The sequence below is a fragment of the Aplosporella prunicola genome (assembly GCF_010093885.1).
Source record: "Aplosporella prunicola CBS 121167 unplaced genomic scaffold K452scaffold_27, whole genome shotgun sequence".
Classification (NCBI taxonomy): Eukaryota; Fungi; Ascomycota; class Dothideomycetes; order Botryosphaeriales; family Aplosporellaceae; genus Aplosporella; species Aplosporella prunicola.
The window spans coordinates 101,915-127,646 of NW_022983555.1; the positions used below are offsets into that span (position 1 = coordinate 101,915).

At 53.0% G+C, this 25,732-nt stretch overlaps 12 protein-coding genes across 12 annotated transcripts; 6 read left to right on the forward strand and 6 right to left on the reverse strand.

The window, feature by feature from the left end:
* Positions 1–4,681: 4,681 nt before the first annotated feature.
* Positions 4,682–5,473, reverse strand: K452DRAFT_235303 (uncharacterized protein; the record flags this gene model as incomplete). The annotated part of the gene is made up of 1 exon (XM_033537423.1): positions 4,682–5,473. The coding sequence occupies one exon, from the start codon at positions 5,471–5,473 to the stop codon at positions 4,682–4,684; it is 792 nt and encodes a 263-aa protein (XP_033393433.1).
* A 596-nt stretch (positions 5,474–6,069) lies between these two features.
* K452DRAFT_291318 (uncharacterized protein) lies at positions 6,070–6,959 on the reverse strand. The gene has a single exon (XM_033541155.1). The coding sequence runs from the start codon at positions 6,845–6,847 to the stop codon at positions 6,323–6,325; it is 525 nt and encodes a 174-aa protein (XP_033393434.1). The 5' UTR covers positions 6,848–6,959; the 3' UTR covers positions 6,070–6,322.
* A 649-nt stretch (positions 6,960–7,608) lies between these two features.
* Positions 7,609–9,087, reverse strand: K452DRAFT_301695 (uncharacterized protein; the record flags this gene model as incomplete). The annotated part of the gene is made up of 1 exon (XM_033542488.1): positions 7,609–9,087. One exon carries the CDS (start codon positions 9,085–9,087, stop codon positions 7,609–7,611), a length of 1,479 nt encoding a protein of 492 aa, XP_033393435.1.
* Positions 9,088–9,186: 99 nt separating this feature from the next.
* On the reverse strand, positions 9,187–11,511 carry K452DRAFT_97773 (uncharacterized protein). The gene is made up of 2 exons (XM_033547386.1): positions 9,906–11,511; positions 9,187–9,839 (listed from the first exon to the last, which is right to left on the reverse strand). The coding sequence occupies exons 1-2, from the start codon at positions 11,212–11,214 to the stop codon at positions 9,286–9,288; spliced, it is 1,863 nt and encodes a 620-aa protein (XP_033393436.1). The 5' UTR covers positions 11,215–11,511; the 3' UTR covers positions 9,187–9,285.
* A 294-nt stretch (positions 11,512–11,805) lies between these two features.
* On the forward strand, positions 11,806–12,592 carry K452DRAFT_291322 (uncharacterized protein; the record flags this gene model as incomplete). The annotated part of the gene is made up of 1 exon (XM_033541156.1): positions 11,806–12,592. The coding sequence occupies one exon, from the start codon at positions 11,809–11,811 to the stop codon at positions 12,361–12,363; it is 555 nt and encodes a 184-aa protein (XP_033393437.1). The 3' UTR covers positions 12,364–12,592.
* A 496-nt stretch (positions 12,593–13,088) lies between these two features.
* Positions 13,089–14,375, forward strand: K452DRAFT_97896 (uncharacterized protein). Its single transcript, XM_033547387.1, has 3 exons — positions 13,089–13,349; positions 13,402–13,776; positions 13,834–14,375. The coding sequence occupies exons 1-3, from the start codon at positions 13,290–13,292 to the stop codon at positions 14,209–14,211; spliced, it is 813 nt and encodes a 270-aa protein (XP_033393438.1). The 5' UTR covers positions 13,089–13,289; the 3' UTR covers positions 14,212–14,375.
* Positions 14,376–16,097: 1,722 nt separating this feature from the next.
* Positions 16,098–16,562, reverse strand: K452DRAFT_205258 (uncharacterized protein; the record flags this gene model as incomplete). Its single annotated transcript, XM_033536094.1, has 1 exon — positions 16,098–16,562. A coding segment is annotated over one exon (465 nt), but the record flags the coding sequence as incomplete, so codon positions are not given.
* A 1,055-nt stretch (positions 16,563–17,617) lies between these two features.
* Positions 17,618–18,196, forward strand: K452DRAFT_339826 (uncharacterized protein; the record flags this gene model as incomplete). Its single annotated transcript, XM_033545324.1, has 2 exons — positions 17,618–17,671; positions 17,717–18,196. 2 exons carry the CDS (start codon positions 17,618–17,620, stop codon positions 18,194–18,196), a joined length of 534 nt encoding a protein of 177 aa, XP_033393440.1.
* Positions 18,197–18,250: 54 nt separating this feature from the next.
* On the reverse strand, positions 18,251–20,137 carry K452DRAFT_301699 (uncharacterized protein; the record flags this gene model as incomplete). The annotated part of the gene is made up of 2 exons (XM_033542489.1): positions 18,251–18,359; positions 19,983–20,137. 2 exons carry the CDS (start codon positions 20,135–20,137, stop codon positions 18,251–18,253), a joined length of 264 nt encoding a protein of 87 aa, XP_033393441.1.
* A 1,333-nt stretch (positions 20,138–21,470) lies between these two features.
* On the forward strand, positions 21,471–22,027 carry K452DRAFT_321590 (uncharacterized protein). The gene is made up of 2 exons (XM_033544409.1): positions 21,471–21,618; positions 21,687–22,027. Exons 1-2 carry the CDS (start codon positions 21,528–21,530, stop codon positions 21,860–21,862), a joined length of 267 nt encoding a protein of 88 aa, XP_033393442.1. The 5' UTR covers positions 21,471–21,527; the 3' UTR covers positions 21,863–22,027.
* Positions 22,028–22,980: 953 nt separating this feature from the next.
* K452DRAFT_321591 (uncharacterized protein) lies at positions 22,981–23,815 on the forward strand. The gene is made up of 3 exons (XM_033544410.1): positions 22,981–23,255; positions 23,316–23,428; positions 23,486–23,815. Exons 1-3 carry the CDS (start codon positions 23,028–23,030, stop codon positions 23,661–23,663), a joined length of 519 nt encoding a protein of 172 aa, XP_033393443.1. The 5' UTR covers positions 22,981–23,027; the 3' UTR covers positions 23,664–23,815.
* A 342-nt stretch (positions 23,816–24,157) lies between these two features.
* On the forward strand, positions 24,158–25,729 carry K452DRAFT_353386 (uncharacterized protein; the record flags this gene model as incomplete). The annotated part of the gene is made up of 4 exons (XM_033545826.1): positions 24,158–24,223; positions 24,253–24,381; positions 24,432–24,947; positions 25,009–25,729. The coding sequence occupies 4 exons, from the start codon at positions 24,158–24,160 to the stop codon at positions 25,546–25,548; spliced, it is 1,251 nt and encodes a 416-aa protein (XP_033393444.1). The 3' UTR covers positions 25,549–25,729.
* Between the last annotated feature and the right edge of the window lie 3 nt (positions 25,730–25,732).

The window sequence follows — 25,732 nt, forward strand, 5'->3', positions numbered from 1 at the left end:
GGCCGAGTATTTTTCTCGGTAGGAGGAGTTCCGGAGGTGCTCCTTTTGCTAGAGGGATCTCTAGGTCCTGGTAGGATTTAGGAGCGTGTTCGTCCTACTATCTTTAGAATAGTTCTCGCACAGTCTATCTTACGAGCGCTCTGGATTTTGCGATTATTAATAGGATATTTGGCGGGGCTAGAGCTGCGGCGCCCTGTTTCGCGAGGAGGTCTACTTCCTCGTTGCCTGGAATCTCTTAGTGCCCGGGTACCTAGCGTACTACTATCTCTCCTGGGTGTATATGAAGGGCGCGTCTCCTTTATCTTTATAACGTCGTAAGTTGCCGGATCCTAAGGATGCTTCCTTGGCTGGAGTCTATCGGTTTACCCTTTAGCGCTCTCTATGCTACCTCCTAATTATCGAGAAGCACAAAGATATTGGTCGCTAAACGCGTGTTGGTAGAACGGGCCGCAGCCCGTATCGCTGCTTCTATTGCGATAACTTCTGCGTCGTATACTTCTACAGCGGTACCTAGGCTTTAGCACCCTTCGAAGATCTTATAGCCCCCTAATAACCTATATACCCTAGTCCTGTCCTGTCTATGGAATCCTGGGATCCGTTAGTATAGAGGACAATGCTGGCTGAGGGGATGGCTTACCTAGAGGATAAGAAGTGTAAGAGAATTGAGAGATAAGTTACGCGAAGGATCGGGCGTAGGCGTGTTACCATTAATCTTATGATACGATTGATACTTTGAGTTGACCATGAAGGTCCTATCTACTGCTAGAGAGCGTGGTCTATATATATGTAGGAAAATCTAGCAATCTGGTGTTGCTGTCCGTCGCCCAGCCTCGTGAGGGCGATAGTTACCTGGTTTAGCCCGAGCTACGGAGGGCGACGTGTGGGGCGTACGTGATCTGTGCTACTTTTCTGACAACTGGCTTCCTGCAACCCGACAACTATCTTCTCTTTCTTAGAGCGGATGCGATAAGTCTATTACTCTTGCCCTGCTCTGCTGGCCCTGCCTTCCTCGCCGTACTGCGGGATTTCTATTGAAAATGGAATCGAGTCTGATCGAGTCTGATTGAGAAGGTATAGCTACCTAGGAGCTATTTATGCCTGCAGGGTGGGTACCCTGGTTGCTATATGGAATCTGCTAGAATATAGTACTATGTTGTCTATAATGCGCACTCTAATAATTTCTGTAGGCGACATTTGCCCTTGTGGTCCTAAATCGCCTGCGGGCTCCCTGGCTGACTTAGCTTCTAGTTGTTGTCCGAGTCCCGGCGGGTTGAGTTCCCGTGCGGGCCTTGATTGCACGCGTTAGCCTGTCCGTGCGGCGGCTAATGCCTTGTGGACTTTGGATCCGTGTGGCCGTTAGGTCCTTAGGGTCTCTAGACCCGTGTAGGCCTTCTTCCTATAAGGTCTTCTTGACCCTGCGGGTTGCTTTCCCTTGCGGCCCATAATAGTTTAGAATAAGCTCTACTCTATAATAGAAAGTGTCAGCCAGGATCACTCCGATAACACGTATTTTCAGCCTTACTATTTAGTTGTTATACAACAGCCTTACCCCTGCACCACTCATTTACCCACTGCAAGGAAATAAGGACCTTAAAGAGAAAACATGTTCTTTTAAATAGCAGCATATATACCTCTATGGGTAGCAATAATCTAGAAGGAACAGCGGCGTCTAATTCCTCGCGCCAGCTTCACAGAAAGAAAAGGCTTTAAGTGAGCTAAAACTACGCACTTTCTCGATCTAAACCGTCGAAAACCTACTAATTTTCCTCGTTCTTATGGTCCCTAACTCCTTTAGATGAACCCGCCTCCACTCCTCCTTACGTATTTAGCGAACTAACGTTAGCTACCTTCGGCTTCTTGGCTACGATTTCCCTATTATCTCTACTAATTTCTACCTGGGATGATATAAAAGAAGCGAGTAAAGCCTCCTCCTCCTCCTATATCAACACGTTTAATTGGACGATAAAGCAGAGACTTAAACCTCTCTTGTACGAGAGAGAGATACAGTCTGCTCTTTACCAATTAAAAATAGGACACGGATACTTTAAGTCCTATTTATATAGATTTTCTCACTCCGAGACAGATCTCTGCACGTGTGGACCCGCCAAACAAACCCCTAGACATCTCCTCCTAAGGTGTCCTCTCTATAACTCTCCTAGGAGAGCTCTAAAGGACACCCTCGAGACAAATAACCCTAGTTTTCAAGAGGTACTTACCGGACCAGGAATCCTAGCTACGCTAGAATTCCTTAAAAAAACGAGGATAGCTACGCGGAAATAGCGCCTTAACGACCTTCCCGAGGGGGAGTAAAACACCTACAATTCCGATCCACTCCTTACTATTTTATCTTCTCTAAAAACCCTTTTCTTTCCTTCGTTTTTATCACCTCGGCCTAGATCCAACCATCCCTCGCACTACCTCGCTTTTATCTTGTATTTAAACCCCCTAGCCAGTCCTAAATGGACCGTCCGTTATAGTTTCCAACTGCATATAGACGTAAAACGAATTAATCAATCATCAATCAATCTACCTAGGATGAGGAACGCTTAGCGGCTTTCTCGATTACTACTACCCGGCCTATCTTCTCTACTAAGTTCCCGGCTATATTCTGAAGTATCTAAACGATCTTCTCGTGGCCCTCGGAAGAAGCAGCCTGGAGAGCGTTGCCGTACTCGCCGCCCTGCGCGTTAACGTCGGCACCCTTGTCGAGTAGCATCTGAACGATCTTTTCGTAGCCCTTAGAAGAAGTAGTGTAGAGAGTATTGCCGTATCGGCCGCCCTGCGCGTTGACGTCGGTACTTTTGTTAAGTAACGTCTATACTGCACATTCTATGCCTTCTCGTGATGTATAGTATAGAATAGGTGTAGTTTGTACTCGATCATTAGGCTCCGGCCAGCTACGCTCTAGGTCGTACATTTTATAGCATGTTGTATAAGAGTTTTTGTATAAAACAAACTCTGAAACAAGAGTGCGGACTGTATCGCTTTTTCCTTCGGATACGACGGTATGACTCGTCCAATATCGCGCAGAATACTGTGCCAGCGGGAAGGATTTCATTATCTGTTTTGTTAAAAGGGTTGACTTTAAGTTTAATATATATGCTAGGCATACTTCCGCGATTGAACCTCTAGCGGCTGTTTCTTTAAAGTCCTTAGCAGTATCTTTTTCGAGCCGTTCTGATGTCAGATACTCTTTGACTGAGAAGTGTGTAAGCTGTAGCTTAGTCACTTGTTAATCTTTAATCACGCTCTGCGTCCTCTTTATAAGAGTTACAAAACTAGAGTAGTAAACTGCAACCTCCTCGGGATTTGGGATACTGTTCTTAGGATCAAACCGCGGACTTTCTCTAGGTGTTACTGCGATTGCATCGACAAGCTTCTTAATCCTCATTGGCCGTTCTGAATAAGCTAGGAATTGTAGAATTCTTATAGCCTTGGCTTTCCTTTGAGGAGGGATGTTAGCCATGATCCTGTCGTACGTCTCGTCTAGTGTCTGTGGCAGTGATTCGAGCGCATATTTCAGCGCCTCGTAATCAATGCAATCTTCTAGACTTTGGAGCTTCAGTGCGGCCCATCTGAACCTATATTATTTTAGTATTCGCCCACTAAAAGGTAAGGAGGAGGGAATAGTATATTCCATTTGCTTTCTTTCTAAGAGTAGTCTCAATTTCTTCTTGAACATCTAGTCGTGAATGTTATCTGTTTAAGCGTTCTCCCTCTTTAACTTTGGCGTGGATGTATGTATGTATATCATCCGCTACCGAATCACCTCCTATCGGGATAGTATCATAATCATAAGCCTATTTTCTTAAAGCCGAGTTGATCTCCTTTTCAGGTCGACTCGTTACAAGAAGATAGACGTTCGTCTACTGCAAACCTTTCAGAAGCTTTTGTATCCACGGCAGTAGCTCTTTGGTTTAAGATCCCTTCTAGTATTCGTCTAGGGCATCGAGGACGATCCAGACTTCATCAGCTTACTAAACCATGTTTTAGAAAGTCGTATAGAGCGAATCGGGGCTTAGCTGCCGGCGTCCGTTCTCGTAAGTAGAATATAGTAAATCTAGAGACCTTTGGGCGTTTTTATTTTTATAGTATAGCTGGTGGATAAGCGAGCAAATTGCGTTTTCCCACGACTGTTTGCCAGTATCGGTGAAATCGAAGTAGAAATACAGCAAGCTCTAGGAATAAGCCTCGCTTTTGCTTAGGTTCTTAATGATAGCGGAACTTAGGATTGTCTTCCCGCACCCAGGGATACCGTAGAGCCAGAGGAACGAGTTTGGTTGTGTTTTCCAGTTCGTGAAAGCTTTGCCGTCAAGGAACTAGAGACCTGACCTAGCGTGTCGTTGCTTCAAAGCTCTATTGTAGTTGGTTGAGGGCTCGGGAGCCGAAAGCCACTGATTAATCTCTTGTTGTTGACGATCTAGCTTTAGCTTATCGATGCTGCTTTTGTTCTCTTTCGTGATTGACTGTATACTGTCCACAATCACTACAACTTTAGAAAAGTAAATAACAGATCCCTTGACAGGTAGAAGTTGGACTAATGTTGAAGTGTACGCAGTTTATATTGCTTTTTATGTGGCTTAGTCATTTAGCATAGGGTATAAGAGGACTCCGCCTACCGGGCTCCTAACAAGATCATGCCACTCATTGCTATCAATTGAAACCCCATTCATTGCAACAACTAACTATCTTTGATCACATCCACAGCCTTTGGCATCGCCTCCAGTTGCCCTGCTGGGACATATCCAAGCAATTCTTTTGCGAATGCAGCTGCTGTTGCAGCGGCGTATGGCTGCCATCGATCGTTTTTATGCGAGTCCGCATAGTCGCTTATTCCCCTGATAACAAGGCAGGGGAAGTTGTTCATTAGACCAGCGGCTTCTATCTTATAGCAGATGCATCCACCTGGAATATGCCGAATGAGCTCTGTTCTAGCAGTAGCACCCTTCACGAGTGTGTTCCCGGAAGCTATAGTGCCGTAGTGAACCTTGGGGTTCTCGGGGACGGGTCGTGGGTCGCGTTTTAGGATCTTCTTTAGATCGCAATCACTGCAATCCTTGCCATAGGTGTGTTCGTACGATGGATCGAATAACTTATCGTTTTCGAAACCCTGATAGTTGTACCCGGGCTCGCCGGGCTGAGATGTGAACATTTCAGGATTTCGCGTCTCTATCTCCCTTAGAATCGCTGGCACTCTGAATTTCTTGCGCCTATGCTTTGCCTGAATATTCGATAGTGCTGAAAGCAGAACCTTAGGCGGCTTATTAAGGAAGTCTTTTCGTTCGACCTCCTCTCCCTTCTTCACTTTTTGAAGGTCATACTGGACGACACCACCACTGCTTCCAGTCGGCTGACTGACAGCAACGTCGCCGAGGCGGATATCGGCACCCAGCTCGGGGATACCACCGCCGATTCCGACCAGTAGACCGAACCTGACTTGTACTTGGGTGCTTGAGAGAAGAAAATAAAACATTACATAAGATAAAAAAAAAGGATAAAATAATGGGATAAAATGATGGGATAAAATGATGGGTTGACGAAAGATGGAAACGGGCTTCTTTGTGTGTGTGGGTGATGGGAGTGAAAAGAGAGGGAAGAAGGCGTACCCGCGCCATGGCGTCCTGGTTCCCCGCCAAACCCCCCAGCACGCCCGTCAAGCTGATGCTCGTCGTGTCGCTGCCGGCCGCGACGTTCGCGTTAATAGTATTAATGACGTCGTCCCACGTGAAGCGCGCCGGGTCCGCATCATGCAGCGCCAGGATCTTGGCCAGGAAGTCTTCCTTTTCCTCCCCATCCACCTCCCCTCCCTCCTCTTCCTTTTCCTGAACCTCCGACCCCGACTTCGACGCCGTCTTCGCCGCCGCCTTCGCAGCCATCTCCCCCCTTCTCACCCGAATCTGCTCCTCGCTAAAGTCGGTGATCAGAAACCTGCCGTGCGAGAAGAAGCGCTTCAGGAGGCGCAGCAGCGGCGCGTGCAGCCCGGCGTAGACGCCCACGGGGCCGGCGTACTCGAACAGGCCGCGGGTAACCGCGATCAGGTTCAGCGGGTCTTTGCCGGCGTCGAGCATGCCGAAGCGCTTATTTAGCTGTAGGGATATTAGTTGGGGGGGGGGATTATGCGGGCCATGTGTGGTGCTGGGTGCTGGGTGCAGCGTACATACCGTGATCAGCCCGATCGTGTCAAAGGCATAGCACTGCATCCAGTGCTGCAGATCAACCGGCTCCTGGCTGCTACACCACCACCAACGCACACGACACATCAGCCAACGCCCTCCGAAGCCCGTCTCGCTCCCACCCAAAACAAACACAATGCCAGAAAAACTCACCCCGCCATCTCCCCCAACCGCGCCTCCATCACCGCGACCGTCGCATCCACCGCCCCCTCCATCCGCACCAGCATACTCATAGCATACAGCCCAGCAACCTTCCTCCTATTCGCCGCATGCACACCAACATCCCTACCGGAGAAGATATCCTCCACGCACGCATCCGGGTCACCACTAGCGACATACCAGCTGCCCTTAACAAACCTCGTGCCATGCCCATACACGGCACGCACAGCGCCCGGGTCGTCGAGGCTGAACCAGCGCGGCGCGACGCGCACGACCGGCCCGTGCCGCGCGTGCAGCGCGATGTTCGTGCCGTGGAAATCCGCGCGCTGGATTTGGCAAAGGTACCAGAGCTTGGTGAGGCGCGCGAGGGGCGGGCCGGGGATGCGGACGTGCGGGGATGTGAGGGCGCGTAGGAGCGCGTGCAGGAGCGTGAGGCTGAGGAGCGTTGTCAGGGCGTAGAGGAGCGCTTGTGCCGTGCTGGTGGCGTCGGAGGGGAGCAGGCTGAGGAGCGCCATTGTTTGTGCGTCTGCGTGTGCGATAGACGGTGGATGTTGGTGGTTTGAAATGATGTGATAGACGAATCCAGGTCCCGTGTGTGTATGTACCTATGCACGGCGTGAGTCCAGTCGACTTAATAAAAACGAAAGGGTAACACGCCTCTCCACCACCTCCACCCACCCAGCCTTATATACCAACCTACCTACCCACCAACCTACCACGCACCCACGTCCCTCTTCCCCCGAGCCGAACCCATCAAGCCTGAAACCACCTCACGCACAACCCCGTCCCCTCACCCGGCAGCGCGCTCTCTACCACGCACGCCCTACCCACGGCAATGACGTCCGGCACGCACACGCAGTGAACGCACAGTAGGTATAGCTCGGCCCCGAGCCGACGCCCGTACTCCGCGCCGCGAGGGCAACGATCAGCAGTGCGGCACCAGACAGCGGCCGCCGGAGCAACGAGACGGCGTGCGTGCCATTGGCCGCCGTCCTTCCCTGCCCGCTGTAACGCGCGCCTCCGCCTCCGCCTCCGCAGTAAGTGCTAGCGGGGAGGGGATCGACGGCCAGGGCCCCGAGTGGGTGCGTAAGCTCCTGGGGCGCGTTTTGCTCTACGAAAAGAGGCCGTTGGGAACGCTTTTTGCGTCGTCCGTTTGTCTTGTCGCTTCCCTCCCGGCCTGGCGTACTGGCGTCTCCATGCTTCCACTGTCCTCCCGTTCTTTCGCTGTCCTTTGGAATACGACACAGTGGCGCAGACCTCGGCTGCCCACACACCCTCACACCCCGCGCCGCTCCCACCGCGGATACCTGACCCTGCTGCCCCGCCACACATTGACGCTGTCGACAGGAAACCTCCTCTTCTCGCGCTCCGCCCTGCCCTCATAGCGGACATCGAGCCTCACCGACCCGCCTCCGCCCTCCGCCAGCTTCTCCAGCTCCTCCAGCACCGCCATCTGCGGCACGCCCTTCCTCCTCGTCGACTCCTCAGCGCACAAGACCGCCACTTCCCGCAGCGCCGAGAACCCCAGCCCGTTCTCCGCCTTGCCAACCAGCAGCGTCACGTCGGGCACGCAGCGCATGTCGCAGTAGCGTAGCTCGAGTGCTCGTAGTGACTGTGGTAGTAGATCCGGTAGCGGCGGCATGTCCGGGACGGCGCGCACCTCGCTGGGCGCGGCGACGCGGCCGCGCCCGAGCCCGAAGCCCGTGTACGGCGCGTGCAGCAGGCCCAGCAGCGTCTGCTGGCCGCAGCGCAGCGTCGCGAGGCGCGCAAAGCCCGTCAGGGCGCCGAGGTACAGGCGCTCGGGCGCGGCGTGCTGCCAGAGGCCCTTCTGCGCGTCCTCGTTGAGGTCGAGCGCCAGGTGCTCCAGCGTGCCGCCGTGCCACTGCAGCAGCGCCTCGGCCGCGTCGCGCGGCAGGAAGTTGTCGCCCGGGACCAGCGAGTCGTACGTGTAGGCGAAAGACTTGAGCGCGCCGCACGCGCGCACCAGCTCCCCCAGCTTCGACGCCCGCATCTGCGCCCCGTGGAACCGCAGCGTCGTGATGCTCGACATGCGCGGCTGCAGCAGCCCGCGCGGCAGCTGCACGCAGTTGGGCCGCACCCACTCGAGCGTCGTGACGCGCGGCAGGGCGAAGAAGACGTCGCAGTACGAGAAGTCGAGCCAGCCGTGCTTGGGGTCGTCCGAGTCGGCCGAGAGGTACTCGAGCCGCTGCAGCGGGCGCGTGGTGTCGTTTGCATTGGCCGCGGCGCGGAGCACGGCGACGGTCAGCTTCGGCTTCTCCCACACGTCTTCGAGGCTGAGCTCGCGCAGGTTCGGCAGCATGGCCAGCAGCAGCGCGACTTCGGCGTCCTGGTGGCAAGGCTCCTTCTCGGCGAGCCGGTTGGTCCATTGGGCTTTCAGGTCGGCATCGGCCCACTCGAGGCGCGCGACGGCATCGTGGTAGAGGGGCAGAGCGTGGTCGGGAACAGGCGCGTCGTCGGCGCTCGCAGTGGCCCATGATTCGATTGCAACGGCCTTGACATGGCGGGCGAGGTCGGGGCGGTGCAGAATTGTGCAGAAGAAGGGGCGGATGCGGCGGCTGAATCGACGGTCGTGCAGCGCGTACTCGGCCGTGACGAACGTGTGGTAGAGGAAGCGCTGCGTCACCTCTTCAAACGGGCGGCACACAAGCGACACCTGGGCGAGGTGGGCGGGGAGCGGAATGAAGGAGATAATGTGAGCGACGAGCTCGACGGGGAGGTCGGCGAAGGACGTCATGATCCGTAGAGATGGATTGGAAGATGGCACGATGGACGATGGAAGTCGACGTCTGACGGTCTGACGTCTCGAATGATCGATGACGCTAGTAAGTAACGCGATTCCTACGCGATTCCTACGCGAGTCGCGTCCACATCTTCATGTCGACAGAAAAGACAGAGAGAAACTACATACCATAGGTACCTACATACCTACTGTCTACCCCTTCACCTTCCGCACCCCAAGCCCCGACACCAGCCCCACCCCCGCCAGCCCCACGCAGCACCACAGCCCCGTGCCATACTGCCTCGCCGGGCCAGCCTTGCCATCGACCGCCTGCACCACCGCGCTCGCCAGCGCCAGCCCAACCCCGCTGCCGATCTGAAACGCCGTGTTGACCATGCCGCCGCACAGGCTCTTCGCGTTCACCGGCACCGACTCGAGCAGGAACACCGTGATGGTGTTGTATGCCACCGTCGTGCCCGCCACGGCCAGCACGCTCGTCGGGAACACGTGCGGCCAGAAGCTGATGTCGCTGCCCGACCGCATCAGCGCCGCCGGCACCGGCGCAATCGTGCACAGCCCCATGCCGATGAGGTGCAGCGCGCGCAGGTCGACGCGCCCCAGCGTGTGCGCCATGATGATGCCCGTCGTGAAGCCCGTGGCCCCCATGGGGAGGAAGCGCAGCGCCGTTTGGCCCGCGCTGAGGTGGTTGACGTCCTGCGCCGCGAGCGTCGTGTAGTAGACAACCGTTTGGTAGGCAGCGTACATTGCTGCCGAGTGTATTAGCCGTTGCTTGCTGCTCTACGAGATGAAACCGAAAGAAAGAAAACACGCACCGAAGCCGCCAATCCACAACGCAGGAAAGTTGCGCAGCTTCCAGAGGCTGAGCGGCATGACGGGATTCGACACCTTGCTCTCGACCCAGGCGAAGCTGACCAGCAGCGCGACGCTGATAACGAGCAGCGCAATAATAAACGCCTTGCCCCAGCCGTAGACACCGCCGCTCGAGAGCACAAAGCTCAGCAGAATAAGGCCCGTGGTCGAGAGACCAGCACCCAACAGGTCGAGCTGCGGGCGGTGGCTGCCCTCGAGTCTATCCTTCGGGAGCACAAACCACCCAATGATGCCGACAATTGCCGTGATGGCGACAGCAATGTAGAAAATATAGCGCCAGCCCAGCGACGCGGTAAGGAAGCCACCGAAAATCAGGCCCAAGCAGAAACCGACAGCCCCAGAGGCACCGAAGATGGTCAGGGCGAGTGTACGATCCTTGGCGATGAAGTAGTTGCTGATGATGCCCACGGCCGACGGGATGGTCATGGCCGCCCCGATACCCTGGATCGCGCGGAAGATCGTGAGCTGTATAAAGCTCGAGGCGAGGCCGTTGGCTAAGCTCCAAACGCTTAGCATGCCCATGCCCACAGCGAAGATAAGCTTCCTCCCAAATCGATCAGCCAGCACGCCGCTCAGCAGCAAGAACCCACCGAACGTCAGCGTGTAGGCCGACAGCAGCCACTGCAGATCAATGCTCTCGACGTCGAGGTCGCGCTGGATCGCCGGCAGGGCAATGTTGACGCCCGTCATGAAGACGTTGTCCATAAGCTGCGCGCCGCAGGTGACGACGAGAATGAGCGCCCCACGCCACGACCTCAGCGTGCCCACGTCCGGGTAGTGCTGCGCAATGCCATGCTCCTGCTCGCGTTCCAACGACGCCTCCGCACCGGCTCCGGCAGCAGTATCTCCCCCAACCGGCGAGGGCGGCCGTGTGGACAAGGGCGTGGTAAACTCCGACGGCACCTCGCGGATGGCGTTGAAATTTCCGGGCTTCGCGGGCCTAGGGCGCTGGATGGCAGGCAGGTCGTGGACGTTGTCGTGCAGCTCGTGGGCGTTGTTGACGGCCTCGCGGTGGCCGCTGATGGCCGAGGCGCTGCGGGTCAGCGACGCGAGCTGCTCGAGCGGAATGTCGTCGCTGGCGTGCGAGGCGATGCTGCGGCGGCGCGGGGCCGAGATGCCAGGGAAGCCGGCGGGCGGCGCGAGGCTGGGAGCTTCTTCGAGGGCGGACGTGCGGCGCGTAAGGGCCTCGCCGCCGTCGTAGTCGTGCTGGACGGTGTCGACGGGCGAGCGGGGTCGTGAGGTGTGAGGCATGGCGGAGAAGAGCAGGACCAAGACACCCTTGGACGCTGCTAGCTGGCGGGGTGTGGGTGTGGATGTGGACAAAGGCGGGGAGATGGAGTGCCAGCAGCCATTTTGTTTCCACTGTTGCGGTGAAACAGATCGAAAGTTGGCGGCTGCGATTGACGATGATGCAATTCGAAACTCCCTCTTGTCCGAGCATCTCCCGCCGGCGCCACCCCGCCTCGCTTCGGCTCGGGGCGCGTATGCAGGTGTTGCGCGCTGAGCCGCACCGGGGACACAACCAATGACAGACACGACCAGCTCGCGGAAACTGCAGGCGTAGATATATCGATCCTCAGCGGGACGCGTACTGTGTCGCTGTGCCGCCCCCTCTCGCGGCTACATGGTAGTATTTAACAAGCAGCAGCTTCATCCTTTATCCTCATCCTCCATCCTCACCAAAGACACCACACCATGTCTAGCACCAAAGAGCTGCTCATCCAAGACCGCCCCATGGACTTCTTCGACATGTCCAGGCTCCGGGACAGACTCGACGTACATACACCCGCTCGCACGCCCACCCAAGTCCCAACCAAACCCCTCTAACATACACATGCACAGGACATGGACCACGACATCAAAGCCACCCTCAGCATCAAAGACGGCCTCGACGAGCGCGTCACAGACCTGCAGGGCCAGGTCTCCATCCTCAGCGCCTCCAAAGCCTCGCTCACGTCCGAAAACGCCGCCCTCCAGGCGTGCAACACCACCCTCACCTCCGAGCACTCCGCCCTGCTCACCTCGCGCACAACGCTCCGTCTCGAAATCACGCGCCTCAACGACCACGCCACCCACCTGCGCTCCGACTGCGCCCATCTGGCCGAGGACAAGCGCGTCTTGACAGAAGACAAACACCGCCTCACCACCACCACCACCGACACACTAACGCCGCGCCTCAACCATCTGCGCAACAAGCTCGCCCTCCTAACCGACGAGCAGAAAACGCTCGAGCGGGACAACCGCAGCCTACGCAAAGAGGGCGACAGCCTGGCGGAGCGGATCGACCGGCTCGCGGAGCGGGAGGACGAGCTAGACGCGCGGTGTCGGCGGCTGGAGGAGAAGGGGCTCGGGCTGGCGGTTTGCTGCGCTGTGGGTGTGAGTGCTTGCCTATCTGCTTGATTGACTCACTGCTTGGGGGATGGAGGGGTTGTAAGTGTGGTGTGCTAATTCGTGCACAGGATTGGGGCTCGAGGCTTGCGTTGCCGGAGCCGGATTGAGTGGTGCGGCGTGCTGAGATTGAGCTTGAATGATTTGGGCGAGGGCGTGGGGACTGACGGCGTTTGGGGTTTATGTTTATATAGTGGGAGGAAGGGTCGGGATTGAAGAATGCGCCATCTTCTCAATTTTACCTTTTTGCTCTAAACCCCATGCTTTTGCCTATGCATCCAAGTCGAGCTTGCGACAGCGTGCATTCGCCGCGTTGATGCTGTCGCGTACCCATCAGTTGACGACGCGATGATGTGTCGTGCGCGACAGCCCTCAGCTGCAGCAGCTCGTTTTCGCCAACCAATCGATCCCCAGGCGATCGACGGATGGTAAGACGGGCAAGGATGCAGCCGCCAGTCCGACATTGACACAACCCGGCTCCCATCCGAGCTCAAACAATCAAAAGCAAAACCAGCTCGAGCAGACAAACGTCGCATCTCGCATCCGGCACGTCACGGCGACACGACCACCCCAAACGCTCCGCACCACGTCTCACGAGGCAAGAGACGAGGCGATCCAATCGCACCCCAGGCGCATCCAGCCACCTCACCGGTCTGCGCATCCAGATGCAGCTTCGTTAAGAACCCGTACGCCGGGATCCCGTCACTGCCGTCGCGAATCCAGCGACAACCAGCCACGAGGATGAGGCGGTTAGGCGCGGGGCTCGGCCAATCAGCGCGCGCGAGCAAAACGCTTCCTGGTCGCCGCTGTGCGCGCGCTCTGGCTGGCATGGACGGCTGCCACGTTTGAGGCCTGGGTGTGCGGGGTGTAGAAAAGCGGCGGTGTCCTCGTCGCCATGTCGGGCTGCTGCTCTGGATCTGCTGTGCAAGCGAGACGCCATGGCAGAAAACGCGGTTGCGGAGCTGCCCCAGCTGTGCAAGCTGAGAGAGGCGCTCGAGGTATGTATGCGTTGGATTCGCGGGGACGGTTGTCATCTGACGATCTGAATAGGACGCCTACACGGAAGTCGGCGGGTATCTCGGAGCCCAGCGCTCCGCCTTCATGGACTCCATCGCATCGTTGGAATCGGAAAAGGCCGCTCTCCGGACGGAATTCGACCAGCTGAAAGCGGCAAAGGAAGCCGTTGAGACCGAGAGGCAGAGCCTGCTGGAGGAGTACGTCTCTCTGAGAGCGAGCAAGGAGTCCCTCGAAGCCCGGGTCCTGGGCCTGCAGGATGCCAACGCCAAACTCGTGGCAGAGAACAAGCTGCTGGATATAATAGCAAGTGTCCTCGACCGGCAACCAGTCCCTCCCACTTATCTCCTAACACCCACCCAGGACAAGGATCCCTTTGCCCTCGTTCTCATCGACGGCAACAGCGTCCCGGTACCCACACCAACCTCTTCCTCATTTGTACGTAGACACTAACTCCCAGCCCCACAGATCCGTGCTACCGACGCCCCGAAGAAGTTCTACGGCGGGCTCCTCGCCGCCACCGTCCTCGTCAACGCCATGCACGCCCTCCAACCCGGCTGCAAAATATACGTGCGTGTGTGGGCGGACCTCGCATCTTTGGCGGCCGCCAGCGGAGACAGCTTTACAGAGGAGGAAGCGCGGGAGTTTGCGCGCGGCTTCACGGCGTTTGCGCACTGCGACTTCGTGGACGTGGGAAACGGAACGGGGCGCGCGGGCGCAAAGGTCAGAGGTACCTATCCGCTGGCGATACTATGCGACGCGCTACCGTGCGATAATCCCTCGCTGGGCGCGTGTGGCGGTTGTGGTGGTGGAGTTGCGTCGTTGTGCCATTATGTGCGGTGCTAACGCGCAGCGAGCAGAGGCTTTCGAAGCCAACGTCGGGAACCTGCACTGCAAGCAGATCTTCGTCGCGGACGCAAAGGACGGCTCGGCGTGCTTCCTCGAGCGGTATCGCTTCGGGCGCGAGAAGGAGAAGATCTCGTTGCTAGGACCCGGGGAGCTGGAGCCGGGGCGCGAGGAGCTGGGCGAGGACTTTGGGCGGGTGAGGTGCGACGAGGTGTTTGTTTAGCGTAGAGAGAGCGTGATGGCGGGCGTGGAAATGGACGGGCTGTGGTAATTGTCGCCGTAGGAAGGTAGTTGTTAGTGTAGAGATGAAAATGCTGTGGAGATTCGATGCTTCTGTCGCTAATGTCTTGGCGTGTTTATGTATCTACCCCGCTTACCCCGCACTGCGCCCGTGCTCGCATCTCTACGGCAACTGCGTCCACTCTCTTCCGATGTCATCAACGCTGTCTCCGTCAAGCGAAATTTGGTGACTGTCCTTCCTCACTATACTTAAGAGGTATACATGTTCGTAAGAACTGTTGGCGCCGGGAGGCGTTGGATGCAGTACTAGTAGTCTATTGGAACTACCTTCTGGTAAGAAAGCACCCACAAAGTGCCGCGCGGCTTCTGGAACCTGAATCTGCCGTTGTTGACGCCGGTGTTGCGGAATTGATATAATATTTGGCTCAGTGATATGAGTGATATTAAATGGAAATACTTTTTTATACTGTGGATAGAACAAAGTGATGGTAAAGAGAGCGGGGTTATTCAATGACGAGAATTTGTGGTTTCGTCTTTGCAATGCGTTTCTGGATCTGAGAATTGGGATCAGCTTCGCTACTGGACCCCACGCGCTTATACAGTCCGTTTCCCGTTTGACGCAATATTATCCCCTTAATATAGTCTTCACTATATTCGTTGTCCCTGGTCAGTGGTAAAAAGGCATACTGCGTCCTAGGACTAAGGTCAAGCTCGCCGGTGCCTTCTTTGACAAAGATCCGAAATGTGATTTCATGAGTAGGATCCGGATAATAGACAAAATAGTAGTTTTTAAATCCGTATAATTCTCCGCACCCTCCCAATTGCAGCATTAAGAGCCGTCCAATACAGACAATGTATGGCCAGAAATCCTTGGGGCTCCCCTCTGGAGCAAGCTGTTGACAATCGTCGGACAAAAAGGGGTATGCCAACGGTATATGCTTACATCCGTGGTATCTGGTATGGTATATTCCGTCTGGGTGATGCTCTTGATACGCCCAATGCCATGTTGGTGCTCGATGTTGGGAGCCTCGAGAGGTGACTTTGGCTTCAGATGACCATACCAAGGCGTAAGGAAGCGTTCCACCAAGAATACCGTGCGCATAGATATTACGTGCGAGCCTAGATATACGCATCCCAATACCTTCAATTGCTTTGAAGATGTCTTTATCCGGATAACTCAGTTTTGCTCGGGTATAAGTGTTCAGTATGTGGAACCATTCATCTTTGAGGTCGATTGTTTTCCGGTGGCCCAAATCGCTGCGGGTCCTAGATTCCTTGTAACTCTTTTCGGGTGGTATCTGAGTACTGTTCGGGAGCGACCAGAAAGGTAGGAGTTTTGCCGCCTCTTGAACGGAGCAAGGTCCTTGTCCGGGAAAATCTTCACAAATGGCCATCTCCCCACAATACCAAAGAATCTTTTTGTCTGTGAAGGACAGCATCCTCGGACTCAAGATCATTTCTTGAGTAACCCAGCCTCGATTTAGCAGCGTACTCTCGCTTAGGACCTTAGATGCTTTGCGGATCACGCGATGATGTAGTTCGTCTACAATATTATCCTTTGCCATAACGTAACGACTCACAACGGATGTTCCCATTGGCCGCCATGTAATGAACATGGAATCTTCGTTGTGCAGTTTTCTATGGTGGAAAAGCCCGCCATATGGACTGCTCGCATGCGCCGACCCAATGTTCAAGCAACTATTAGAATATACCTCCTGCATCTGGCCAGCTTCCTGGATCCAGTCATCTTGGGCGGCTTTGTCAACTCCCTGTAGGATGCAATAGCTGTCAATCCAGAGATAGCGTATTCCAAGAGCGCGGATAGTTGTAATAGTCTCTCGAAAACTACGAGGTAGTTTTTCCGACGGTGTTCCAGCCAGGAAATCAGATAAGGAGTTGGTGCTGAGTACAGGGAATTCTTGGGTTCCCCAACAATGGCTCAAAGTAGCATAAGGTCCTGCAATCACAGGCTCGTCTTTGGTAATTATGAGCTTTATCGGCTCATCAGCAACGTCCAGTAGTCGAGTTGGGTACCACTCTGGGTCAAGAGTTCGCTCGCAGCAGCGATGCTCCTTCATGCATTTTTCTAACCAGTGTTGCGCGAGAGTAATAGCATGATCATTGCCAGTCCATAGTTCCGATTTAGAACTACAGGCAAGCTCAAAACAGGGAGTCCACGATTCAATGTTTTCAATGAGGAAGCTGGGTTTGTGGCCGTCGAACATCAGTTTAAAATTGTTTTTTTCCGTTCGTATTATGTCGTAAGAATTTGGGTTGAACAGTTGCTCCTCCGATTTGTTTTCTTTTTTTTGATGATCAACGATCTTGGTGCATATCCAGCAGCCTTGGGTAACTGCTTCTCGATAGCTGTCTTCGGGGGGATGGTGCCTCCGCCAACTGTCATAGTCAGAGTTATAATGGAAGATTCCTCCTTTAAACCAGTACTTCAACGAGTCGATGGAATAATCAGCAAAGATGGATTGGCAGGCAGTACAGAGTGTCGGTGGCGAGAAATCAGACAACATGTCTCGTTAAAGTAGAGAAGAATGTATCCCCCGTGTTCGACTGTTCTGTAGGATGCGGATGGAGAATGGAGTCAGAGGCTTGTGTCATCCATGCAGAGATCTTATGCCAAACTACAGCACCGGCATAGGCGGCAATTTCGGGTATTGAACTTCTCGTGTTCGCATGTATTATGACGTGTCCGCTGCTGCACAGCTACGAATCCGTACCATATATCTAGAAACTACTGGGCAGTAATGCACATATGACTGATATAAAGCCTGGATTGCGTCATTAAAAAGTATGTAATGACCCCGTAAAACCGACTTTGAAAGCCCTTTACCGTCTCTTCTACTACGACACTACTATACAGCCCTACTGGATTTCTTTCAGATCCGTTTACGTAAAGCTAGTATAGTAACTAGTTACTTTAGGAAAGTTATACTAGGGATATATCCATTAGGCTGCGCTTTCGCCTATTAAATAACATTTACCGTAGCAGTCTTTCTTACATCCCCACAGCGCCATTTGGACCCTATGGGACTAATAATGCAAGATACGGGGCATATTAGCTGACGTTAGCGGGGTCGAACAGCTAAATTTGTATCCAAACCCTTCTTTTCCTTCTCACCCCCACGTTACTTGCTCTTTCACTTTCACAACAATGTCTGTCAACCATCTGTTTCCGGTCGTCTGCACCGCGGACCTGCCCAGTACTGTATGCTCCCTTAACCCTCACTTACACCTAGAACTAACAAATCAGGTGGTAGATGCATTCCTCACTCGCGCGCTTAACGGCTCGGAAGCCCTTGTTCCGAACACCGAGCCCTGCCTGGTCGTGTTAACTAGCCCCGCCAACAGCCCGAACTCTGCGCCAACGCACCCTTCTCGCACACCAACCCAGCCTTTCACATCGCCATTCAATGACCAATCTCCCACACAGATAGCCGAATATGTTGGTGGCGCGGGTTTCTTTGCTGTGTTGGACGCGCGATCGGCGGAGGGCGAAACGGCGTTATTAGTTCAAGTGCAACGCGATGGAAGAGAAGAAACCAAGGTCGATGTTCTGCGAATCACGTTTGATGCGGCACAACACGTGCTACAGGCGCTGGATGTCGCGAGTTTAGGCTTTGAGGAGCTGATGATCAACGCGGAGGATCAGGGTGGGGTTTATGGGAGGCCGCCTCAAAGGAAAAGTCCACTGAAGGGTGGGCCAGCGCCACGGAAGAAGTTAGGTGGGTGAAAACGGGCCGAGATTCAGAAGCTGTTTTCGTGAAAACCTATCGCGCTCAACTACCTAATCCTCAATCCATTTTGCCATAAGCCTTTGAATGATCTCCTCCGCCTCCTTCTTGTCAATCTCGATTTCCTCAATGGGATCGGTCTGCAAAAGACTGGATTCGTCCCTTGCATGGGCGTCATCCGGCGTTCTTGAACCGTCCGTATTTTCCTCGGTAGAAACGTCGAGCGGTTCCCGTCTCTTTAACTTTCCTGATTGGTTGTGGCTCGCACCAAAAGATGTACCCGGCGCACCTGTATCAGCTGTACCTTCTTTGGTAGAATTTATAATTGATTCTCGTCTCCTTAGTGTTCCGGAGGCTGCGGATGAGTTTTCGGTGGCGGTGTCGGTTCTTTGTTGTACAGCTTTAGGCGTACGATGCATTCTTCGTCGTATCCAAGTTTTCATAGCTCTAAGATGGCAGGTACGCTCCAATGTTAGGTTTCGGTGGCCTATAGCGTTGATTGTGGATTTAGGTGCAGCGGTACTAAAACCACTCCCATACTATGGTATTTAGTAACAAATCAGCTTTGTTATGACCGCTGTGTCTTGACTTACGTGTTTTTGTTTCTCTGTAATCCACATCAATGTTTGCAGAGTCAGTGCTCCAAAGTTGAAAGCTTGCCCGTCATCGCAAAAATTGGCCATGACCAGTTCGCCGCCAACCGATTGAAGATGCCGTAGTAGAATCGGACGTTGGACATTGTTGAGGTTGGAAAGAAACTCAAGTGTACCAGCCGCATTAAGTTCCTTTTGTAGCTTCATATATTCCAAGATCTCCTCTTGCTGAAGCTCAACCGGGTGGATACTGCAGCGGATATCTGGTGGATCAGTGTCTACGTTTACATCCATCATCCAAGCTTCCAAGCATCTTTGCTGTGCGTAAGGCTGTAAAACCGAAGTGGTGCTGCTTTCCGTAATATCCGAAAGCCAGTTGTCGACGCCTCGGTGGAATTCACCTGGCTTCACGTATCTCCGGGTGCTCTGCTTGGTGGAAGTTCCTTCCGTAGAGATTATCCTTACGCTCGCAACCTGACTATCTTCCCTAGCACTTTCCCCAGTATATGGAGCAGAGACGTGTGTTTTGAAGGGCTTGGCGACATGTGAGGATGGGACCTCTTTGTGGTCCGTTTTGACAAGAGCCGTGCTCAAATGGTCTGCCAGCCCCAATAACGAATTAGTAAATAAAACTTCTATTTAATAACACCTCTTAAGCATATCTACCTGGAGATCTTAGTTGCTGTGCTTGGGTGTTGCGTGGACCGGAGCTTCCTGGAAATACATTATTTCCCGTCAAGTCAATTTGTTCATTCAGCCGCATGATCGATGTTATTAATTGTATGCGCTCTTGACTTTTCCTGTCTAGCAATTCTAGTGTAGCTGGCTCTGGACCCATTCGTTGCAGCTGAGCCAGGTTGAGTGCGAGAAGAAATGTAAGCTTTGAGTTTTGTATGTCCATTCGGAGTTTCAAAATGTTGCTTTCCTTGTAGAAATAGCCTGTACTCTCTTTTAAAGACAACATGATTTTTCCGGCTGTAGAACCTCTAAGCTGTAGATTTTTGTTTGGTTTTCCAACCTCATTTTGTACAGTTCCGAAAATGTTGCTACAGTTGGCGAGTGCCTTCTCGATCAAATATGAATTAAGTCGACTACCACCGGAAATGAGAATATCTCTGAGTTGCTCCCTTTGATAAAGAACATGTAAGAAGATTCCAGCACTGAATGGATGCCTTCTCGATGTACAACTTACAAAATGGCGCACAAAGCCAGGATGTCATTATGAGCTGTCTCAAGGTCTCTTGGCGCGCCTCTGGCAACCTGAATGAAGTTGAACAAGCCAGCAGAAACTTGGATGCCGAGGCTGATGACACCAAACACATTACCAGCCACGTCGAATTCTGACATGATGAGTCGGGAAATTTTTGTTGAGTTGAGTTTGTGAAAGTGAGTGAAGATAGTAGAGTGTTTGTGAAGGTCGTCGCATTACCCCACCTACGTGTCTAAAAATAACCGATGTCCAGTAACTACGTGTATCCACAGGAAGCACCACACTATGTGTACGAAGGTGATTGAGTGGCGTGGAATCATAGTCGCAAGCCTGATATTTTTGTAGGTATCACTTTCGGAAGTTATCGGCGATGTCTTCAAAGTCAAACGCAGCATCGATGCTGCCGTCTTCCTTCCATGCCTTCACTCTCTCACCAAACTGTCAGATAACTCCATCTGCGCGAAGTCAGTATTATAGGGTTGCTCCGAAAAGCAATATTAGTTGGTTGAGTGTCGACAGTCGTAGCGCAGTGACCGACTTCGGGACAATTTTCGTACCCCACAACACCGACCCGGCGCACATAATTGCTGCGATGCACGTGTGTTTGCCTTATCGATTGTGGCAAAAGCACACTTTCTTGGAGCTTGCTTGGCACAGTTTAAGATAGACTGGCTTCCAGAACGGAGAATGTTGAGTTTTCTTCTCATCGACGGGACATTCTGCAACCCAAAAATCGTCCCATTATATTCAACTCTCCTCAGGCATCTCTCTCTAGGTTCGCGTCGTAATGAAAGGTACCTAACGCTCATCGGATCCTGCAGATTCTAAAACAGGCTTGATCTACAACGGCTAAGGCGTGCTGGGCGAATTTACGGGGCGTTGTGGGGCCGGAGTGCCTGTGCGGTCCTGTCTGATTCCGGAACGGGAAACGTACCCAATAACCAAACATGATAGGTGAGGATTTAGCATTCGTTATAACTGTGACTACCGTGCGGGGCTGTGTAGAGCTGCGCATGACTAAGGTTGCGGAGCTGAACCCTAGAATGGTAGCGGTACTAGCCTCTTACGTTCTTCTACACGATAGGACAAGACGACTTTTGAATTGGGAAATAATAAAATATCTTGGAAACAGGTTCCCCTGTCCTTATCCAACTAGTTGTATTTCTACTGTAAGTCCATCTTAACTTGAATAGTTATCTCCGCGTGGATATTAGATAAGGCTGAAGTAAGAATTGTTAGTGCTGGGGAGCGGTGTAAGCTAAGCGATGACATATTAACTGTGTTGCTAATTCTAAGATGTAGGTATTCTGGGGCAAAACGAATGGAAACGTTAATTTTAGTAAAAGTAATGGTTCACTATAGGGTAGGATTATACGGATGGAATACGAATTTCAGCTATGCAAAAGGTATAAAAGCAACAACCGTCTTCTCTACAAGTCTCCATCAACAAGCCACAACCAGAACAACAACCGCATCAAAACAACACACACACAAATCATCTCTATTCCCCGAATCACAATAACCAACATGCTCTTCAAGCCCGCCGCCCTCGCCACCGCTCTTCTGGCTTTCACAGCCATTGCGGCCCCTGAAGGCATCAACGCGGAGAAGCGCCAAGGTACTTCCAACCCCTACCACCATTATTCCCAGGGAAAGGTTGCTAACAAGTCATTTCGCCTCATCTAGACTTGACGACTGAATCCAAAAGTAGCATCAGTTGCAAAACGCAGAACGAGCTCGCGGGTGCTTGCCAGAAATACTGCGGCTGCAGGGGCAAGGGCACCGATCATAAGGCTTTGTGGTGCGATGAGAACGTGGTTAAAAAGGCGGCTTGCGAGGATAACGACTGTATTTGCAAATAGGGTGGATTGGTAGTGGAGGTGGAGGAGTAGGAGGTAGCGTGCGCTATGGAGGTTTGGTTACTGGCTGTGTGTGGTTTTTTGCGGCTTTGTACAGCTCTTTCACTCGTTTTAGTTCTGTTATTTGTTTGGGGAATAGAAGAAGCTTCGTATACTATACGAAAAATTGAAAGCCAATTAGCTTAGTAGCCTTTGTTTGTGTATATATCCATCGCATTGTTAGAGGATTTGGTAGTGCTGTGTTCGCTGCGACTTACACCAGCAGCTGCGCTGCCAGAGCTTCGCGCCCTCACGCAAATAACGATTTGATGCCAACGACCTACGTACCAGTATTAGCTAAGTTGCATGGATATGCTGATACAGAGACCGAGAAAGCCAGGTCTGGAAGGACGGCGGTATAAGGTCTCAGTAAACCAGCATCAGATTATTCCTTCCATGTTTTTACTCGCGATACGACAAGAGAAAATGGATGAAGGAAGCTTATTTAGAGCGTAAAGCAGCTAGAACTAAGAGAAATTATTGCTTTTTGTAAATGCTATCTTGCACGTCTGTATTCTGTTGCTAACTTACGATTTGCATTAACTCGACATGAAGATGCAGAAACAATCCACTAAGTAATTATTTCTCACCGGCCTGAAACTGGTAATCCATCCGAAGCACTGAGTAGCCGCCTCGAGCGAAAGGAAGCAATTACCGATAATTGCTATTGGTCTACTTACCCGCTGTAAGCTCTTTTAACCTTAGCTTTTTGCTGGAGTTTTATTGCATGATGAGATGGATGATCCATAAACAGTCTACGACGAGTGCTGATGACGCCACAGTATTGAGATGTCGGCTGATTTGCCGGTTGTACGGCTGTTTATCCTAGACGACGTCCGTATTATCCATGTGATAAAAGCGTAAAACTAGACTTGCACAGGTATCACATAAGCGCTAACGAAACTTGGAAATAGGTGTGCTTACTCCTTGGAATCCTTCGCGTACTTGTGGAGCTAGTATTTTCGTATCTGCTTAGCCATCTCATGTTAAAATAGAATTCATGTCAAATCCAGGAACTGGTGGGGAGACCATATTCAGTTATAAAAGTGTGCGGTGCAGGTGTGTAAGTAGACAAACAAACACCACAGCCTTCTCTACTCTTTACTTCTCTTTACAACAGTCTTCCAAGATGCGTTCCGGCAAAATCCTCAGCGCCTGCGCCATCTTTGCGTCCTCCGGCGTCCTTGCACAGGAATACCTTAAAGTAACCAACACCTTCGTTACCACTGCCCCGAGGCCGCCAGCGAGTGTGGATATTGAAGTCAGGGCGTATGATCCATCCACCGAGACCGAGAGTGATATCGCTACTTGCTCGAAGTTTTGGTACACGGATGTGTCTGGCTGGCCGCAAGAATTCGTACGTACCGTAACATGCAGACACGACATTATGGACTTGACAACTGACTCGAACGTCCAGGTCGCCTGCGACAAACCGGCCTGGAACTGGTACATCTCGACCTATACCAGGCCGCACATCTTCGACGTTGAGCTCTCTCATTCGTTCGACGATTCCGTGCCTGCGGAAGAGGGGTACGTGTCGCCCTTGCATACTTTAAAATATTTTGCTAACAGATTTGTCCACCATAGCTTAAAGTGGCATCGGGAAAGATTCGGTCGCTTTTCCGTGGCCGAAAACGACTTCACATGCAACCCGGTTCATTCCGGTCAAGTTGAAACTTGTCGTACGGGTCCGAGAGACGTTGTGGTCTATAATGAGACGTACACGAATGGGAACGGTACAGTGTTCTGGCGCGTACCTGAATAAGGGGTTCAGAATGAAGGATGCCCGGTTCAGCTTCTGCTCAGCCAGGGCATGTACGTACAAACTGGACCGAACTGTGTTTGCATTTTTCGCAGTGTCACGAAAGTAAATCGAGTTTTAGTTGTCACGATTTGATCCAATGCAATGTCATCACCATTTGAATACCCGGAGCGAAAGAGCACACCACGTAAGCACTTTCTCACTAAAAAGCAAGACCTGGCATTATTATCAATCAAACCAGATATCTTTTCTAGCTCTAGCTTCTCATTCAGTAAGAAACTTTTTGTACTACTAAAAATAATCCTGCTAATCTGGCGACGCGTAACCTTCCCTACTGAGATGATAAGCCACGTAGGTAGACCTTCCGCTCGCATTCCGACTTAGATGCGCCCCAGCCGGTTTAGCGTCGGAATTGAAGAAGCCGACGCTTTTATTCCCGTCTTACATCCATCTCTTATTCGCCCTCAGCCTCCAACAAACTAGTGACAAAGAGCAACATGACTGAACGCAATATGGCCAGCATAGCGCAGCTCGAGGCTTGCACCGACGAGCTCGCCGCCGCGGTAAAAAGCCTCTCGATACACACCAGCAGAGTCCCGAACACTCGCTTGTCTCTTCGGAAACTCCGGGCGATGTGCGGCGGTCCATTCTCGCCAGCATATTCAACATCCAGAAGCTGCTTGCCGAGCCAACAGACTTCCTCGGCCAGCTTGCCAGCCAGGTATGCTTCCACTCGAGAACATCGAAACTGAACTGACGTGGTGGGCGCAGACTCAGCTGCTAGCTTGCTTGCAATGGCTGGGAGAATTCCAGGTGCTCGCGTGCATCCCCCTCAGCGGCAGCGTATCTCTCAAGGACGTTTCCGACTTGGCAGGCGTCCCCGAAGCGCACCTGGGCCGGGTGGTGCGGATGATGGCGACGGCCGAGTTCCTCTGCGAGCCGGAGCCCGGCTACGTCGCCCACAGCGCCTTGTCGGCACCCTTCGTCGCCCAGCCGTCCTATCTCGACGCCGCCATGTTCCTGGCAGACACGGCGGCGCCCGCGGCGTTCGGGATGACGGCAGCCACTCAACGCTTCGGAAACTCTCGGCTGTCTCACAAGAGTGCTTACAACGTCGCCTTTGACACGCCCACACCTTTTGGCAGCGAGTTTCAGCGGCGTCCGAAACTTCAACGCCAATGGCCGGCTTACCTCCGCTACGGGACGGGTGAAGTGGGCGATAGCGTCGGTGACGTTCTGACGTGCCTGGATTCGCTCCAACTAGAGAATAATTCATCGGTAGTCGAAGTGAGTCTGTCTCATCGGTCCCGAGCCCCTCCCGAGCCCCGACTAACAGTGGTAAATTCAGGTAGGAGCGACTTCGGCCGAAATAGCTACGACCCTTGCCTATCTCTACCCGGCATTTCGTTTTGTTGTCCAGATGAGCAGTCACGGCATACCGGCTTCTCAGCCCCATCCCCGAGTCGCGATTCAAAAACGAGCCCCAGGCGCGCAGCAGGAGGTCCGCGATGCAACCGTCTACATTCTGCACCCGCCCCTGCCTTCCCCTGCCGTGCCGTCAGAATCCCTCGCCGCGCAGTTTATCACTGATCTGCGGGTGCACATGGACGTGCTCTGCGAGAACACCTCGGCGACGCTTATTCTGTGCACCAACCTACTCCCGGAACCCGGGACCGTAGGTCTGCAAGAGGAAACGATGGCGCGGGTGCGCGATCTTTCACTGATGCAGTTGGCTAATGGACGTTGGTTCGATGCAGCCGAGCTGATGGAAATGCTGGATGGCGTGGGGGATAGTAAAGGGAAGCTGGTTCTGGTGAAGAAGACGCAATCGCGCAACAGCAGTGTGCTTATTCTGGAGGTGCGGTATCGGCCGTACTCTGAGCGGTAGGAGCTAATGGCAGTGTCATTTACTTTTGTGAAGCTGGGCGCGAGGAATTGGACGCCGCTTGTCCTTCTAGATTACTGCTACCTATGGAGGTATATATGCTGCTATCTAAAAGAACACGTTTCTTGTTGAGATCCTTAATTCCTTGCAGTAGAAGAACGTGTGGTGTAAGGGAGTCAGTTTATTG

What these genes read in the sequence shown, in the direction of transcription:
- K452DRAFT_291318 (XM_033541155.1), bottom strand. Translation starts at nt 6,847, where the DNA reads ATGGCGCTCCTCAGCCTGCTCCCCTCCGACGCCACCAGCACGGCACAA.
- K452DRAFT_97773 (XM_033547386.1), bottom strand. Translation starts at nt 11,214, where the DNA reads ATGCCTCACACCTCACGACCCCGCTCGCCCGTCGACACCGTCCAGCAC. An exon ending in GTTGTGGATTGGCGGCTTCG is followed by an intron (nt 9,840 to 9,905) that starts GTGCGTGTTTTC and finishes TACACTCGGCAG; the next exon opens with CAATGTACGCTGCCTACCAA.
- K452DRAFT_97896 (XM_033547387.1), top strand. Translation starts at nt 13,290, where the DNA reads ATGGCAGAAAACGCGGTTGCGGAGCTGCCCCAGCTGTGCAAGCTGAGA. An exon ending in AGCTGAGAGAGGCGCTCGAG is followed by an intron (nt 13,350 to 13,401) that starts GTATGTATGCGT and finishes CGATCTGAATAG; the next exon opens with GACGCCTACACGGAAGTCGG. An exon ending in TCGACGGCAACAGCGTCCCG is followed by an intron (nt 13,777 to 13,833) that starts GTACCCACACCA and finishes CCAGCCCCACAG; the next exon opens with ATCCGTGCTACCGACGCCCC.
- K452DRAFT_321590 (XM_033544409.1), top strand. Translation starts at nt 21,528, where the DNA reads ATGCTCTTCAAGCCCGCCGCCCTCGCCACCGCTCTTCTGGCTTTCACA. An exon ending in CAACGCGGAGAAGCGCCAAG is followed by an intron (nt 21,619 to 21,686) that starts GTACTTCCAACC and finishes CGCCTCATCTAG; the next exon opens with ACTTGACGACTGAATCCAAA.
- K452DRAFT_321591 (XM_033544410.1), top strand. Translation starts at nt 23,028, where the DNA reads ATGCGTTCCGGCAAAATCCTCAGCGCCTGCGCCATCTTTGCGTCCTCC. An exon ending in CTGGCTGGCCGCAAGAATTC is followed by an intron (nt 23,256 to 23,315) that starts GTACGTACCGTA and finishes TCGAACGTCCAG; the next exon opens with GTCGCCTGCGACAAACCGGC. An exon ending in TCCGTGCCTGCGGAAGAGGG is followed by an intron (nt 23,429 to 23,485) that starts GTACGTGTCGCC and finishes TGTCCACCATAG; the next exon opens with CTTAAAGTGGCATCGGGAAA.